General features: G+C 38.9%; 1 protein-coding gene across 4 annotated transcripts in view; it reads right to left on the minus strand.

Moving 5' to 3' along the window:
• PIGN (phosphatidylinositol glycan anchor biosynthesis class N) overlaps positions 1-18,960 on the minus strand; it is a 1,150,670-nt gene that overhangs the window by 123,498 nt on the left and 1,008,212 nt on the right. For all 4 annotated transcript variants that reach the window (XM_044065181.1, XM_044065178.1, XM_044065179.1 and 1 more), the window contains one exon: positions 16,122-16,174. In XM_044065181.1, coding sequence (XP_043921116.1) covers positions 16,122-16,174 — 53 coding nt within the window. The remainder of the gene's footprint in view (positions 1-16,121; positions 16,175-18,960) is intronic.

An 18,960-nucleotide genomic window follows, 5' to 3' on the forward strand; every position in this document is an offset into this window, starting at 1 on the left:
GAAGAGTCTGGAGTAAAATCCCTGTCCTTGCTCCATAGATGGTACCTTTTCTACAGCTCTCATCCTTAGTAAGTGAGTTATTTGTTTTAGAGCTTCTGCCTTTTGATTTGGAGGTAGGTTTGGCATTCCTCTCTTCCTTGGTAGAGTATGGAAGTGAAACCTGTAACCTTAGTCTATTGTCTGCAAAATCCACTTGTCTCCTGTGATGTAATGCCAGTTTACTGAAAATAAGGCTAGCTTCCTGCCTAAGGGTGCTTCTAGTTGTTCCCTGGTAGGCGGTGCCAGAGCCAAGTCACTGTGATTGTCCTGTAGTAGTGGTGGTGGCTGTATCTGTGGCTGTACCTCGCTGGTTGTTAGCCTGCCACTGACGTCCCCTGTAGGCACCTCTGGATTGACCTCTGCCTCTTGAACGCCTATTCCTGCCTCTCTGAGCTCTGGAGGTGTCTGGAAAGGACCAATTCTTGGAGGGCCAATTCCTGCTAAACCTTGGAGGTTGGACCTGTAAGAAATCTTTCACTGTCTGGACAGATTTTGCCTTCTCTTCCATCTTCTTCAGCACCTGTTGTGCAGGAGAGCCAAACAAATTGATCTTGTCCATGGGAGCATCTAGTAGTTTTGATTTGACATGGTCTGGTAAGGCCTGCTCTTTTAACCATGCATGTCTTCTGATCACTGTGCCAGTCATGGCTGATCTAAAGGAAGCTTCCAGTGCATCATAGCCGCATTTTAAGGAATGATTACTGACCTGCTGAATGTTATGTACCATTTCCTGAATAGATTTTTTGTCTAATGGTTCATCCGAGGACAGCTTTTTAGTTAATTGGTCTAACATAAATTCTTGATACTGGATCATGTGGAATTGACAGTTCAAGGCCCTAGCTGAAAGAGTAGCAGAAGTGTAAACTTTTTTACCCCATCTCTCTAAGGACCTGGATTCCCTTTCAGAGGGGAGGGGGTTTTTGGCAGAGGTAGCTGCTACAGCCTTAGGTCCCTGGGAGATAGTTTCGGGATCTGCAAAAGGAGCCTTATACAAATGATAATGTGTGTCCGGGACCCTGTAGTACCTATCGGGCTTAGCAGGGGCCGGAGGTAGTGAATCAGGAGCAGTACAAGCATCATTAAATACATCATCCACAACAGAGAGAACTGGAGGGATGGCTAAAGGCCTATGCTGTGGTAAATGCAGAAAGGTTCTAAGCCTTTTTCTAGAGTCTGAAAAATCCTGGCCCTGCCACTGAAATAGTTCCCTCATAGCATGCAAGGTTTCCCCAAAGGAAAATTCCTCAGGCGGAGAGGCAGAAGGAATGGACTCTTCAGCATCAGAGTCTTCATAAGGGGAGAAAGGGCCCTCTGGAGGGTTTGTATTATCTGAATCATCAGAGGCGTCATCTGTAGAAACTGGCTCAGGGGGCTCTGCTCTAGGCCTCTTCTCTGGAGGTGGGTGAGAGGCCCTGTCTGGGTGAGGTTGGGATCCCCGGATCAAAGAAATGAGATCCTCTGCTAGACTAAGCATTTGTGAACTAGAGCTAGGCCTGTGAGAGGGGGTCTTAGCAGGCACAGATTTGGTAGATTTAGCTGCTTTAGCCCTGGCAAAGGCCTTAATCGACATGGTTGCAGGTGGCCTAGCAGCTCCATGTGCAGGGGTTGAAATATCCAAGGGTATAGTATCAGATAATTCCTGGGAACCTGCAAGAGCAGGTGGGATTTCAGAAGCCGATTGCACCAGGTTGGATGAGGCCTCGGTAGGAGGTAAGTTTTCGGCTGAAGGAAGAACCGCGAGCTCGGTTTCAGCCGAAACCGAGACACTCGCGGTTGGCTTAACCGCGGTTTCGGCCGAAACCGCGGACCGCGAGTGTCGGTCCTTTTCCTTGTGCTTTTTAGATATTTGCGTAGTCGGAGGATCCGACGGCATAATGTAAGCAAAATCTGAGCCGAAAAACTCTTCAGCAAATTCCGACAGACGTCTAAGCGTCCGTCGGTTAAAAGAAGCACAGGCTAGACAAGCTGCTACGTCGTGGTCTGGGCCTAAACAAGGTAAGCAGTAAGAGTGGAAATCTTTATGAGGTATTTGTTTCCCACAAGTTAAACAGTTATTCACTTTTTCTGACATCGGCTGAGGCAAGAAAGAGTCCCCAACGGGGTACTTAGCTTTTTAGAAGTCTTCGGTAGTAGAAGAAGTATTCGGTAGTAGTAATCTCTGGTTCTGACCGACCGGCACTTGCGAACAGCTTCTGCTTCGGGCGCCACGCGGCAAGAAAGACTGAGGAAAATGGCGTCGGCTGATGCCTTTATACCCGAAGAACTGCAACTATGACGTCGGGTGAAGTGCGACACCAGCCGAGGCCAGACCCAGACTTTGGAATCCGGCCGACCGAAGGGCTGCCTGACGACAGGACAACCCATTTGTAAGGACTGCAGATGCATCCTTGAAGGACATCAAGAGGAGCAGCAACTGCAGACTGCTAAACAGAAAATAAAGGATTACCTACATAATGATGAGTTTAGAAAGACTGCTGTTAAGCAACTTTTTTTCAATGACAACTCTAGAGCACACAAGCTTTTAGCACAACAACTCAGGCAACAATAGGTAGAAAGGGTTGTTGCCAAATTTACAGAGCTTATAACAAGGGAAAAACAGAGATCCTGTAGAGGTACTAGAAATATTCAGAGAAATTTATGAAAATATCTATAACGCATAGAAATATGGAAATCAAGAAAAGGTACAAATGGAAATGTTTATGGAAGAATTAAATATGCCAAATTCAGTGGTAGATGAGGCTCGTTTACTAATAGGATAGGAGGAGATGAGATAAAAATGGTGATGTATAACCAAGCTACAGGAAAGCCCCCATGAATACATGGAACTCCCATGGAAGTTTGGAAGCTAGGCGAGAAGAAACTGATAAAGATCTAGAAGGTTTTGTTTAATGGTATTTTAAAAGTAGGAGAAGCACCAACATCCTGGAAGAAAGCGGTGGTGGGCTGTAATACCTGAAGATGGTAAAGACCCATCATATCAAACTTTATATAGGCCCATTTTGATTCTAAACCATGGTCATAAAGTGTTTATGTCTATAATGGCTAAAAGAATGGCAAAGGTGATGCCAAAGTTAACAGATACGGATCAATGTGGTTTTATGGAGGGGAGGCAGAAATTTCACAACATTAATAGAACAATGATGATCCAGAGGGAAACATAATGTAAGAAAATGCCACTGTTCTTGGTGGGTCTTGATGCAGAGAAAGCACTCAACACAGTAAGCTGGGATTTTATGAGTAGGGCAATGGAAGCATTTGCATTTCCTGATAAAATTATAAGGTTGTTTCGGATGATATATGAGGGACTGGAGTCGGAAACTAAAGTGGGTGGGTTCCTCTCTGGTAAGTTCTGTTTAAGCACCAAAACCAGGCAGGGGTGTCCTCTTTCCCCTTTGATATTTGCTTTATATTTAGAACCAGTAGCAAAGAAAATAAGGGACTCAGAAATTCAAGGATATTATTGGCATGGTAGTCAAGAAAAGCTGGCTTTATTTGCAAATAATACTATTTTATACCTGATAAAAACCAGGAAAAGACATGTCAGTGTTGTGGAAGCTTCTGAGATAGTTTCACATCTTTTTGGGATACAAAATTAATGAAGATAAAGCACAGGCAATAACTGTAAACTATGTACCCATACATTAATTGGTTCACAAATACCCATATTTATGGTGACATGATAAAATGCAGTACTTAGGAGTATGGATTAAAAAGGCTTGATTCTTTTATGACAGCTAAGGATATGTGGGAAGAGACTAAACAAAAGATAACAGAAAAACTGAGAGAATGGAAGCTCTGTTTTATGAATATGGATAGCAAGATCCAAGCAGTGATTTTTTTTTTTTACCATTTAGTTTTATACATAGGTCAGGCATATTTTTATCAACCAGAGAAGTTAAGGATAGCAATTTACAGTGAGCTGAATGATTTTATCTGGGAGGAGAAAACAGCAGAGTCAAGTGGGATATGCTGATCCAAAAGAACAAGGTGGCTTGGGATAACCTGATATGAAGGGGTATTTCAGAGCTAGAGTTAATGCCTTTATACATAACACAAGCAGAAAGTTATAATTCAAAGTGGAAAGGGGTGATGAGTTAATGGGGGAAACTGGGATTCTGGCTGCAAATCCTTCAGGAGAATAACAATAACCATACAGAATATTATATTCATAAAGTAGCAGAAAGTATTCTAAGAACTAAGCCAACACAGTGATGGAGAAAGGAGATTCTGCAAGAACGTATTTGGACTACAGGCTAGAGATTACCTTCCCTATCAAGGACTATCAAAGTATAGGCAAAGAATATTGCATGATAACTATAAGAATCAATCAGAGGAGGTTAGAAAGGATTGGGAAGAGAGACTGGACAACCAATTCACAAAGAAACAATGGGGGCATATATGTATGAACCCCAAATATGAAAAAAGACTACAAGATTTAGGATCTTTGCTTGAAAGTGTTTGCATAGGTATTTCTACACCCCAAGTAGACACCTAAGAGTTTTTCCTCAGGTAGATTGCAAATGTTGAAGGTGTGACAGGGAAGAAAGAGATAATTGGGAACATATTTTTGGGAGTGTAATGCATTGGCAGACTTTAAAAATTCCCTGCACTACTCTATCATAAATAGTGGGTGAAGAAATTGGGGTAACTGAGAAATGTTTTTTCGAGCTATGATACAGAATCGGAATTGCCTACACATAGTAAGACCTCACTGAGTCTAATTATGGCAGTTGCCAAAAACAATTACTAGAAAATGGAAATCAAAGTCTAAACCAACTGTACCAGAAGTAGTGAATATAGTAACATAAATAAAACAACTGGAAATGGGATCTTTAGAAAAGCATAGGGGCAAATTACATAAAAATGGGAATTGTTGGAACAATGCATGCAGAATAATGTTTTGGAGAAGGAATGTGATTTAAAAGAAAGCAGGATTTGAATGAAATATGTAATGTTTGACTGACAATGACTGCACAGTTTAAAAGTGATACATAATGTTTGCAACTAAAAATATGTCAATAACATTTGTTTCCATTTATATAAATGTATGATTGCCTATGTCATAAGTGATAATTTAAAAGATGACACCCATTTAAAAAGAAAAACACCATAACACCCCAAGGCAGAGATTCTCCACAACAATGAAGAACTTTTTTTTCTACTGGGGGGCAAATTTGTTAGGATGGAGCAGTAAAAGAACTCTAACAAGTATGAAGGTGCTGTAATATCTGTCTCTATATTTTCATCTGCAAACTTCCAGTACAAGACTGATCTTTATTACATTTATACAGCTCAGTGACCGTCTTGATCTTGGCCTGAAGTTCTTGCATTTCCTTCAAGCACTGCTTTACTTTTTGCACAAAATGCCATGCCTACAGCTCAAGGCTTTCAGAGCAATTAGGATGGAGTTCCAAAGCAAAACTGACAACATTCTCGGCCAGTCATGTCTCCCGAAAGTCAGTCTTACCACATTATTCTTGTTCTATGGATTAACATAAGTGTGTGTTGTGTGTGTGCGCGTTTTAATATAAAATATATATATATAAAATTTTTTTTTTTTTTTTGAGAGGAAACACTACTTCATTCTTCATGACATTATTTGGCCATGACATCACATATGGTATTAAGGATGAAGCAACTAGCCTGAGATAGGTGTCTCCCATCTCACTGAGCCATTCTCATTTTTCTATACCTCCCACATAGTCTACAGCTGACAGCATCTCTCTCTGAACACATGGAAGAAATACTTAACATGGGCAACAAGGATCTACAGATATGTGCTACAAATGTAGGGGAAGAATGCATATATTTTCCCATACTGATCCATCCTCTTGGACTCCTATGCAGGGAGATCATGGGGAGCTTCAGTGTTTTTTGTCTCTTTCTGGGCCCTCTAGAGATCACAAAGAACCCTTTAGAGGATAAGTACTTATTACTGACTCAATGGAGAACTGTAGGATCACTATCAACTGCCTGGCATATAATCTTTAGAGTCTGTGCCAATGTGAACAGCATGGGGAAGAAAATAAATTGAGGTGGATTACAGCATATCTAAGCACTCTGAAGAATAGCCCAGGCCATGCACTTTTATATATGGTTTTATCTTGATTCAACGTGTTTGACTGAGCTGCATTTCCAGTATTGGTTTATTCCATTTTGTTTTCTTCTGCTGTGTTGCCTTTTTAGTGAGGAACCACTGTAACATGGCAGACCACTGAGGAGAGATATCTACCTGCCTTTCAGTTTCCTGCTCTTGTTCCTCTAATAATGTAGATGAGGCAACCTCAAGGATCATTAGCTTGAATCTCCAAGGCAGCTTCTTCAGAAAGAACTTTCTTCTTCTTCTTAGTTATGGGCTCAGGCAGTCTGGCAACAGACTGTAATGAGGCAATAAGACACAGACTTGACTCCTCCTATAGTAAAAAAACAACCAATGGAACTGCCAACAGAGCTGTTGCCTAAAAGACAGATACAGCCTGGAAGAGTGTTATCAGATTATAAATCATCAAGTGTTCACAGATCCTAAGATGAAGCATCCACTGTGGTAAAAGTTTTGAACCATCTTTGAAGCACTTTCATGTTTCTGAAGTACAGCAGTTATAGGGGCTCTCACTTCTTCCTTGACAGTACAAAACTGTGGGACTTCAAATCTTGTATTACTACTAATGATGCACATAATGAGGAACCAGTATTATAATTTATAGTGGAGCAGGGGAATTATTTTAATGGGAAAGAAATACTCTTTGGATCAGTGATTCCTGGAAGGGATACCAATGATGGTGTCTGAAGAAAGAAGATCAAGAGCTGGGTTTTACTTTTGTTTTTAAATCATTCTTCTTTTAAGGGCTTCCTGCAAAGTCTTCTTCCATCTAGTCCAGGTAGACTTATTTAAATCATGCAAGAATATGTCCGATCATTTATACTCAGACCTGTGCCAAAGTATTTATTGTGTTTTCCAGGTGAGTTTTTAACCATCAAAATATGACAACACATGTTCCAAAGATTTGCCAAACTTCAACTTGAGGTAAAGAATCAGGAATAATGAACTGCTTCACAGTCAATGAATTTTACTGATGAAGGTTCACAAAACCGCATCACGTCCAAACCACAGCCCACACAAGAAATAGGACAGAGAAGGCTGAAGTCTACAGAGAATCTTCTTATGGGTCTTCCAAGACAGATTACATCAGATGCCAATACGAAACTGTCTCACAAAGATCATGTGCTCTGCACAATGCTGTGCAGAAAGCTCCCACTGCAAGTGAAGTTCAGGAAGTTATTGAGATGATTTCAAAGAACTGTGTACTACAGACTGACCAAGGAAGCTATATGATCATAAGTGCACAGGATGCAGGTAATCTACAGTACTACAAAGTACATGGTAGTGATGACACTGTCATTACAGTCTTACAGTAACTTTTATGTAGGAAAAATACTGTACCTGTATATGCCTAACAAGCTGTCTTTTTATACACTTGTTAAAGATTATTAAGTAAATCTTTAGCTATAAATATCATCAATACTTAACAAGAAAACTGCTATTTAATAGATCTAATCAAATGACTATACCCAATTATGGATTTCTACAAATTTTTAAATTACACAACTCGCTATATCTAATTATCCTCACTAAACTTAATGAACAGATGTGTTTACACTTGCTGACTCTCTAGTACAGAAGTTTTGCCCCTGGCTGCTTTTCAGGTGACCCAGAGATGGCAGTGAGTGAAGAACACTTGCTCACCCATCCCAAGGCAGGGTACAGGCACAATCCAACTGCAAAAGTTCCAACTGAAGAAATACCCAAGACTGCAGCACTTGCATTAGGGACTCTGTGGACTGAAAGGATTCATGTGGAATCAATCTGGAGTTGTAGGTTTGCATAAACAATCACTCATAGTGTAGTAAGTACTTCATTACATTTTCTGACCAACTGATGAGGAAGATGTTAGGAGCATAAGAAATATATTGTAACCCCCAATACATGATGCCTGTGACCCTGGCTTTCACATCTCTCTCCCAATGTCGTGGAATCCCTGGTGTCATGAAGAATAAATAATTCAATAGAGAATATTGAGTCTGAAGGTCATAACAGGGAAGGGGCATTACGGGCCAAAAGAAAAGTCAATTATTAAAGAATGTGAGTAGTGTTCACATCGGACAGTCTTCAGTATAGCACTCTGAAATAGCTAACAGATATGGCTTCCTTTTTGATTGCCTTCTCATGGCAATTTTTAACTCCATAGCCTGCCCTAACATAGCACAAGGTTCAGTCTTTACAACAGATCAGGGAAGTATGCAAGACAACATCCTCTCCATCTCTGACCTTTACAACAATGGATGGATGAGGCATACCTGCAAGAAAAAATACATATGGGTATAAAATTATAAACCTAAAATACTTACAATAGATGCATTAACCAAAGTGGATGGAATGGTCATCTAACACCAGTTGGCAGTGTGAGTGCAATTAAGTATCTACTGCAAAGTATCCTCTCAAAGGACAAATTAAATGGGCAGTGTTTACTTCAAGGGTTTCTCTGTAGAGGGAACCAAATTGAAGAATCCAAAACAGTGTCTATGAAAAGGTAAAGAACACACCAGAAAGACTAAATAAAAGAAAATATTTAGAAGGCCAAAGCCTGAAGCATTGAAATGCAAATGAAGCTTGTCATCTGGAGTGGAAATCCAAGTTTAGTATCTGGTGATATAAATATATGCACTGAGCTCCAAGAGACCACAGTGATGCAAACAGCATTCTCACAATAGAATGACCCCCTAGATACTGGGCATGGGCTGGCTGGCCACACAAATACAAAACACAATACAGCTGACAATTCATTTGGAAAATGTGTTTGGCAACTGGCAGCCCCATTTTTACTCAGAAATTAAAGAGGCAGTCTGCTACACTGCCTTCCTGAAGTCATGCACCTACAGAAAAGTAAAACTTCAGTCAGCAATTAACACCAAGGTTGCTGACAACCCTATTTTCACCATATTCTCCCTTAGGGGCAAGAATGGGAGGTGAATGGACTATATGAGCATCATCACAAAAAAAAAAAGATAGAAATAAGGGTTTGTCCAAAAAGAAAAGCCAGTAATTTTGGAAAGTCAAATAAGGTAAAAACAAAAGAGTGTTCCCTAACAGACTTATTTCGTTGCTCAGTGGGAAAACTGTAGTCTCTTAACTTTTAACTGTCATCCTGAATTCCCTTCCTACAGCAGTAACAAATATAAATGATTACAAAACCCACAACAATAAAGTACATTCACATGGTATATTGAGCAGTGAACATATCTCAGTAAAAATCACCTGGCAGACACCTACACAAAATGACTGCTCATGTACACAGCAGGTCAGCTGATCAATGCTCAGGCTACAATCAAGCAGCAATCTGTCTGTGCTTCTCAACAAAGAGGATTCAAAACTACTAGGCTTGTGTGTGAATTTCTTCAGGATGGCTTGGTGAACCAACACATTCCCTTAGGCTACACACTCCCACCCCGCATCACCGCCTCTCCTATGTACTGTATGTGTGCCCAACATTGCCCCCCCCCCCCCAAGGTCTGGCCAACTCATTCTCCCTGCCAGTATTCTCAAGGGCCTGAGCTGCTAGTCAAATCTGGGTCGCCTTGGCCACTGTCAGGATTTTATCTCACTATACCAACAGTACCAGCTTATCAAAGACAGACTTCAGCAACTGTGTGACAGCCTCTGCAGAGTCATCAGGATTAATGAGTATCTGGGAGTCAAGTCGAAGTCAGCAAGACTACTAGCAATGTCCAGCTGCCTCTTTCAAAGCACCCCCTGCCTCCGGTATCTAGTCAAATACCAATTATAGTTTGTAATGCACAGGACAAAAGTGGATGCCATATACATTTCCTTTTCTACAGATCCATATGATCAGAGTTCTGATCTGGGAGGAGATCACTAAGCTGGTGATCCTGCACTCCCAGGGTCACCAAACAGGTGGCCAATTTCTACTGGCCAGAAAGATATGCGCAAATGGAATTTGGAATTGAAAATCTATCTTGTGAATTCTGGCTATAAATATTTCAGTAGAGTTAAAGGCAGACATGTTAAAAGAATAAATAACTGGAATGAAAAATAGCAAAACCTTATTGTTGGGTGGTCTAAAGATTTGACTATGTTCACTACACGTATCTAGCAACAAATCTTGAAAGCTCATGAGAAGCTAAACCTCCCAGAACAACATAAAGTACAGATTTGTAAGAATGGAGGGTATGCCCACTCTGAAGAACCTACAGGAAATGGACACTTGGAATAAGGCAATGCACTCTTGTGAAACATTTCCATCTTAGGCTCCAAAAATTCCACAGACACTGTGTCTGATCCAAGGACATCTTATTGGTACTGAAAGAAAAACAGTTATGTCACACTCTGGAGAGAAGCCAAATATGTTCTTATAGACCACAATGTCCTGTGGTTCCTATAGGGAAAACAAACTTTTTATCAAGGCAGATACTGCATTGATTCCTAAAACATGTCTCGAAAGGACGATCTGAGATGCTGGAGCAACCCAGAAGGCTATAAGCATTCCATTTCTAAAGAAAAGTCATCCTGACTGAGGCCATCACTGTAAACAAAGACTTTGTGACGTTTTCAATGAAATCCCCATAGATGATGTTCTTAATGGTCCAATCACTTAAACTTGTGAAATGATTTTTGGTAAGAAACCCAAATATTTGGGTTGTATGTGAAGACTAAAAGCAAGTCTTTTGGTGCTGATGGTCATGGAGTGATGAACTAGTCTGGACCTACCATCCACTAAGGGAAGTTCCTCTTGTAACAGGGAAGCAAGCACCATAAATGATGAAGACAACAACAGTTATTTTAAAATATATTGGTCAAATCTTTGAGAGAGAAGTCACCTAAAGAATGGGGAAATGTGAGGGGAGTCTCATTTTCTGTTGTTTAATAGTGTTCCTCTGAAGATGAGAACCAGAAGTGGATGCACCTTTAATGAAGATGAATGAGATCTATGCCTGATCCTTTTTCTACAGTAGATGCTCTCAAATAATCCTACCCTTCAATAAATGTGTTCTGGTTAAACTTTCTGTACAAAAGACCATCTTCTAGATGGTACTTAGGACCAGTCCAATGCAGAGAGAATGATTAACCTGCAATACATAAGTATTCATATCTATATATACATATGTGTGTATGTGCGTATATTTTGGGGGGAGACAGAATCTGTGTGTGTGTGTGTGTGTGTGTGTGTGTGTGTGTATGTGTGTGTGTGTGTCTGTGTACAGAGATGTATAACTATATCTATATATCTGTATATACTCAGATACACACACACACACACACACACACACACACACACACACACACACACACACACACACACATAGACACACACACACACACACACACACACACACACACACACACACACACACACACACACACACACACACACAGATAAATAATGAAGGAATGATTAATAGCCAGTCAGAAAAGGGGTATGTTTGAGAATGAAAAAAAAATATTAAACTGACTCTCTGAAAGCAACAACCAGAGTCTCAGAGCTCAACTAGTAGAGAAAGTGTGGAGGAAACTGTGACACAGCTCCAAATATGTCTTCCATTGACACCAACAACGGGAAGTCAAAAAGAGATAAAGCAACAACCAGAGTCTCACAGCTTAACTAGTAGAAAAGTGTGGAGGAAACTGTGACACAGTTCCAAATATGTCTTCCATTGACACCAACAACAGGAAGTCAAACAGAGATTAATCAGTTTGGATGCCGCAGTGGTGCAGCGGTAGTGTTGTTGCCACACAGCAAGAGGTTCTCCAGTTCGATTCTTGGCTGGAGTGCCTTCTATGCAGAGTCTGCATGCCCTCCCTGTGTTCATGCGGTTTTCCTCAGGGTGCTCTGGTTTCCTCCCATGTTACAAAGACATGCACCTGGAGCATTTCTCCCTGGGCCTCCACTGAAAACTGGCTTTGTTCCAAGTCATACTTTCCCGGTAGGCAAATGTTAAATAAATAAATAAATAAAACAGAGATTATCTTGACTCAATGACTCAAGCTAACTGACTCCCCTGAAGATGGAATGTTCTAATGAAAATAAAGACTTAATTACTGATACATCCACAAGATCAGGTAACCTAAAAAAAGTCAATCAACATCAGAGGCTAGCAGGAGATAGCATACTTGTGTATAATGAGGTAAGGCAGTGTAAATAAAATGTGCTATTATTCATCTCATCAGATTTTTTGCTGACACTGTTTCAAGTACTGTCTTCAGTTTTGGTAGTCTTATTTTTAGAACAGTCAAGGAAAAGAGATAATCCTGAAAGCAGGACTTAAAATGGAAAATTCCACATAAAAAGTGTGGCTATTCCATATTGTAAGAAGCTGGAAAAAGTCAATATTCCTTCAAAAGGGAAATGCAGGAGAAGTGAGCTAGATTTACTAAAGCTGAACTGAACTAAAAACACAACAGTAATTCCTCAGAGGATAAAATTAACACAAGTTGCAATGTACTTTTTCTTTTAGCATATAAGTAATATTTAAAGGAAGTGTGTGAAACTGTGGATAAAAATTGTACAATTGCAAATATAGAAATGTACTCCACTTTGAAAGTAACATTGACTTTGCTTGACATCTAATGATCTTTGAAGACTTTATACTAGGTTTATTTTATTTGACATTTGTTGAATAATACATAAAAAATAAATAAATATCAAATAAGTAACTCTATACTAGGTTAATAGATGTTATCTAATTTAGGACTTCCCCCACTCCCAGAATCATGATCGACTGTGGAAACTAGACAGCTTCTTGCAAAATTCAAACCTGAAACCAAAAGGAAATTATATGACTAGAGAAACAGACAGAGACAGAGATACTGTTAAAAGAAACATGCTGGACTTTCCTTTCTGATCATGCACAGGAGAAACACAGCTGTCTGTAAAATTTGTCCAGATTTTCTTCTGAACTTGACAGCTAGGAACAGATAGTGCACAGTATATATTTATCTAAAATTAGAAGGGTCAAGACTAAATGATAGTTACAGCTTGATATATGTGATCTGACTGCTCAAAACTTTGATTTTTGGCACCTGGCTAACAAAGACTAACTGTTCAGAACTAGAAGCTGCCAGTTTAATGTTTAATGGCCGGTTTATTTTAAGGGTAAACAATAACCTGTCTTCTTGGTATGTGAGAGAAGTAGGGCTGGTGGGGATGTTACTGTGAACAGGGGTAGAGACCGCTAGTGCTAGACACTTGTGAATTTACCCCTCCACTTTCTGGGAATGACTGAGTGTTTATGTGCAAAATAATTTGGCCAAGTTTTGATTACTTTTGGTAAGATTGGTGAGGTTGTGAAATACTTGGGAGCTGCAACTTATAACCCTGATTTGTAGATAAAGAATGTAAACTGCATTTGGGTATGATAGGTGTTGGCTAATACCTATGTCAACAGCGTACATTTATCTTACACCTTTAAGGCCATTCACCCTCGGCATATAACCTTGCTGCAGTATGGAACTAGGGGCTGTAGACCTGCTTGCATCATATTACTTGGTGTCACCACCTGGGATTCATATGCCCAATCCTGTGTAAAAAAAAAAAAAAAAAAAAAGATACAATGGGTTCAATAGAGGTAAAGAGTGTGATATAGAAACATTCACTACTTCAGTCATCCACAAAGTCCAAAGACAGAAAATTGTAGAGAGACATTGAACAAATAAACAATCAGAATCAAAAGACATTGCTTGACTATGGTGTGAAAAGCTTCACAGGTGTACAGTACATATACAGAATGGTCTTCTTGTGGAGGAAGTAAATCTAAAAACACTTCTGCCATTCAGGAATGTAGAGAAAAGGGAAAAAAAAGTAACAGTTTTGCAGAGGTAAGGTGATTACAATCAACAGATGATCCTAAAGGAAAAACTTGGGAGTGAGCTTGAGGGCCAAGAGCCTGATTTCAATAAATAATTCAACAGCAATTACACACCATAAAAATGAAATTCGATAATGGCTGCTACAAGACACTCACGAGACAGTACTTTGACAAAAAAAGGATGACAAAAAAATTTGGATGCCTGAAAGAACATATACTAGAGAAGATGTGAGACAGAGAAATGTCTTTGAGTCTATAAAATGCCATATCAGAAAGTTGGGAATTTGGAAGAACTTTTGTGGAGATACTCAACAATGTATGCATGAATATACAAATCACTTGGCTAGTATGAGCATATCAGGAATGTGTGTGTGTGTGTGTGTGTGTGTGTGTGTGTGTGTGTGTGTGTGTGTGTGTGTGTGTGTGTGTGTGTGTGTGTGTGTGCGCATGCGTCACATAAGCTGACCGTTTTATTTCTCTTATACCCAATGTGACCACAAGCTATATTTTCACAAAATGACCATTTTTTTGTCATATCTTTTTGGTGTGTTCTTCAAAAATTTTTGGTTTTCTGGCAAATCACTGAGGGCTGAAGCCACTAAATAATGACATACATTTGAGTTGCAGATTTCACATAATTCGGAAAATGCATACTAACACAAATAATGTTACTCTAGCAACTAAGCTTATAACAGCACTATTTAAAATCTGTCCCTATTTTTGTTTCTTTGCCCTCCCCCCACTCCTTTAGGTTGCATCTTCCACTAAGAAGATGAGAGGTATGCCATAAGCTAACTAGAGTACTAGTAATGCAGTGAAGTTTCTGCATACCATCATAGATGGCTACCTAGTTTTTCTGTGTTCTTCTCGTGACTGAATTAGCTAGTTAAGCCTTCCTGTAGAAATACTTAAAAGAGTAGAATTTCTCTGCTGAGATTATTTGGGTCCATAATTCTACAGCAATTAAGAAGATGAAAACCACGTGTTACCTACTGCTTCTGGTCTTTTCTCCCAGTATCATCTCTGATCAGCTGGATGGGACAGAGTAATAATCCTTAATGTGACAGTTTGTTACGACAGTCCCCACTGAGCACTGCCACTTTCTTCAGGTAGAACTGAGTGCTCAGGCTGTATCTGTCCTGTGAGTGGTGTTCAGTAAGCCACATCTGTGTTTATCTGCTTTCATTCAACAACATTCTACATGTTAAAACTTTCTATTAGCTATTTTTGTCTCCTGCCCTTGATTCCCACTTGCAATAACATGACCAACAATTTCAAAAAACAGTCTGTCAACTGATAAAATGAATTAACAGCAGCTATTTGAACCATGGCAGGGCATAACAGTACAGCAGGCAGGCTTGCTAGCTTTTGTAAGTGTAAAAAGCAATGGTGCACACAATGTGTGAATACAATGCCTATAGGTACATCATCCCTATGACACGTTGGCTAAGTATATCCCTGTAAAACAAATAACCAGAGCAAGGCATCATATGGTATGTGCAAGCACCTGCTGGAAGTAAATTATTCAAAATGCAGATTTTTTTTTTTAATTAAATTTTGTAAATGCCTTACACAATTTTATCTAAGCTTAAAAATCTAAACGGTTAGCACAAAGAACACCTTTTTATAACGTCTGAGCAACATGGTTTACAATTAGTACTAAACTGGCTTGCAATAATATCTTCTTCACATCTTTTTGTAAAGCAAGCTGCACTAAAATAATATTTAAAAAAACAAAGCTATTTCTATTTTACTTATTTGCTAATTAAACAAGCCTACTAGGCAGAAGTGCTCGATTCAGGGGTGATGCAGAATTAATGTCTCGATAGGAGACTTGCTCAGCCACCTACCTACATGATAAAAGACTGCACAATTTTTCATTTTTCTCTGCCAAACTAATATAACTATTTCATTTGAGTGTACCAAATTTCATTTGAATGTACCATATATAACTGTTGCAACTCTGGGAAAAACTAATTTCTAAACCAAGCCCAAAGGAGTCAGAAGGACATGTTAACTTACACTTCAGTGCTGATATATACTCAAGATATAGTCAATTGCAAAATGTTCAGACTGACTAATTGTATTACTGTAGGGAACAGGATGACAATCAGGAACAGCAAAGACAAACTTAGAAATGCCTACCAAGGCTTTTCCATAATGAAATAATACACCTGTTTTAAAAAGACATGTTGCCCTATTACCTTGTTCCAATGTCCAGCCAGCTCCCATAATCTTTAACCAAGAAGAAGAAATGCTGGAAAACATAAAACAGCTTTACTCAGGTTATCAATATATAACAGACATCAAACAATGTTAAATATGCAGGGACAATTTCATATTGTTTGTTTACCTCTTGCATTTACAAGTAAACATTTTTAAGAACAAACATCATAGGTATCTTGTAAACCATAGCCTAACATGTGCACACACCACATACAACTGCACACTATAAAAATATGAGTTGAAGAATGACTTTATCCAGATGAACTAGTGACACTTGGGTCTGTGTATTCGTTCATAGCTGTTGTCCAGTACGGTCTGTGGTCTTCTTGCTTCTGTCCCACCTACTGGCCTATGTGAATGAGTTTAAATTTAAGAGTGCAGCAGCTGCTCCTGCTTTATATAAACAAGTCTAAGCTAAGACATCTGGATGACCGACAAACAAATAATCTATTTTTCAGGGGGGTCTGCAACCAAATGTATACAAAAATTTAGCTTCAAATGTGCTAATGTCAATTATTTTGCATTACAAATAGTGTAGACTGAAATGAACTTACATAAACTTCAAAAAAAGCTGCAAAGCAGGAGGTTACTAATGCAGAACCACAGCTTTTTTATTTATTCATTAATCCATTCATTTATGTCTGATAAGAAAGAAGAACCAAAGTTCAAATGTGTTTGTGGACTATTCTGATAAATACATCAAATTCAAGGGCAAAATCTGACAGAAACAGGTTATTCACATGGTATAATATGCAAAATGTATTGTAAATTTAAAGAATGAGTGCAAACACACACCAAAATACATAAGCAAATATAAGAACAGCAAGCAGCACATATGACTACGGCATGAAAACAGAGTAATGTGAAGAGACAGAGGAAACGGAGCTTAAAAAAATCTTTTAAGTGGGCCTTGAAAAACAGAAGTACAGGGAAAGGGAAGAAGTGAGCTGGGGAAAGAGATCCACAACCATGACAGTCATATGTTGAGAAACTCACATATAGAAACCAGCATTAAAAGGTGGAAGGCGAAAAATAAGCATGGACGCATAACTGAATACTGGTGTGCAGACATGCAGGATATAAGAAAGAAGTCAGCAATCCTAGTCTAGAGTACTGCAGCCTGTAATCAGTACAGAAAAGAGTCAAGCTACAATGAAATATGGTGGCAATGCTGGAGGCCCAGTACAAAAGGAGGCTATGCAATGGCACCTAAGAAGCACATACTGAGTTGAAAGAGCATTATTTACTTACTTTGCTAAACAACTTGGTGGGCTATTAAAATGACCCTTTTCAGCCCTGACTTGTGCCAAGTATGCAGTTACAGTTTTGCAGCATTCGACAAATAAACACAGTAAGTACACTGAGTAGTGACACAAGTAGTAGCAATAACAGTTACCTATGACAGTAGTTGAAGACCATACAGAAGCAAAACATAAAACACGATATAACAGTATAAATAATTGACAGAATGCAAACTAGTAAAGAATAATACTAATGACAGTGAATATCCTACACTTCGAGATGAGTTAAATACATACCGACAGTGATAATTTACATTATTCACAACTATAAATTAGGTTTGTTTACAGGTTAGATAATGGTTAATAAATTATTGATCCACAAGCATTCCGACATGCTACTGTGGGTCACCTATTTATCTTATATCAAGGGAGTAACATCTGTATTCAGCAACAGATGTTTTAACATTTTTTTTCTGAATTTAGGGAAGCTGTCTCTTGCTCTGATTTTTTTGCACTAGTAAACTGCAAACTGCTGGTGCTACTTTTGAAAATGTTTTCTCCATCACTTTGCTGAAAGGTGGCCTTAACAAAGCCACAGCATTGTCTGAGATTGAACATAGCAAATAAGTGGGTTCTCCAGGCTAACCTCTGGCTGCTAGAGGACAACGGGAACACTTTAACAGTTTGTAGGTCATCCTAATTAGGATAATTGTTCAGGCAGTGTTTGGTAACCATTTTTTTTAAATGTGAAACAGTAACATTCTTTGGGTCCATCTACGGATTTACATCTAAAGATCTTATTTACCATAACATGAAATCTACAGGTATTCTGTGTTGAATTTAGGACAAATAATTGTAGGCAGCATTCTATTCTTGGTATTATCATTTGTATACCGAAAGCTTTTCTTATTTCTAAAGGGTGTTTTTTGTATTTCTTTGTTACCTAGCATTACCTTCTTTGCAAGGTGATGTAGAATATTCACAAACAAAGCATCCAACCTTACAAAAATTGCTTAATCACAAATAACTGATATTAGGTCTGAAGGTGGGATTGGAGTCCAATGTGACTCCTTATCTCCTAAAAATTTGAAGGAGATAATCTTCTGAACTTTACGGACAATCACTGAGAAATAGCAAGGACTGAAGGTGAAACAATACAAATATAGTAAAGGGTTCTTGAACCACATCTAGTGAGTTCTAAGGGAGCCAGATGTCATAATACACAAGAAAGTCACTTCATTAAAAATGTATAATCTACGTATTGCAACCAAAAATGGTAGAAACAGTAACGAAAAAGAAAGGAAAACTAGTAGAAACAATATCAGTGACATACAAATTACCACAACATTAATCTCAGTAGGTTCAAAGATGATTAATGAAGAAATACAATAAGAAGTTTAGGAATCACAGAACACAGTTTTAATGCACTCTTAGGTACAGATCATGTAGAAAAGAGGTGTGGTTGAATCACTTTACCACATGCTTTTGCCCAGTCAGGCAGTTAGAAAACTACATGAAATGGCCAAATAAAAGCTGAAACTCACTTACCTTAAGCTAACAGTTGATACTTCACCAC

This window comes from Protopterus annectens, chromosome 3.part0, assembly GCF_019279795.1.
Source record: "Protopterus annectens isolate FY-2018-M chromosome 3.part0, PAN1.0, whole genome shotgun sequence".
Taxonomy (NCBI): Eukaryota; Metazoa; Chordata; order Ceratodontiformes; family Protopteridae; genus Protopterus; species Protopterus annectens.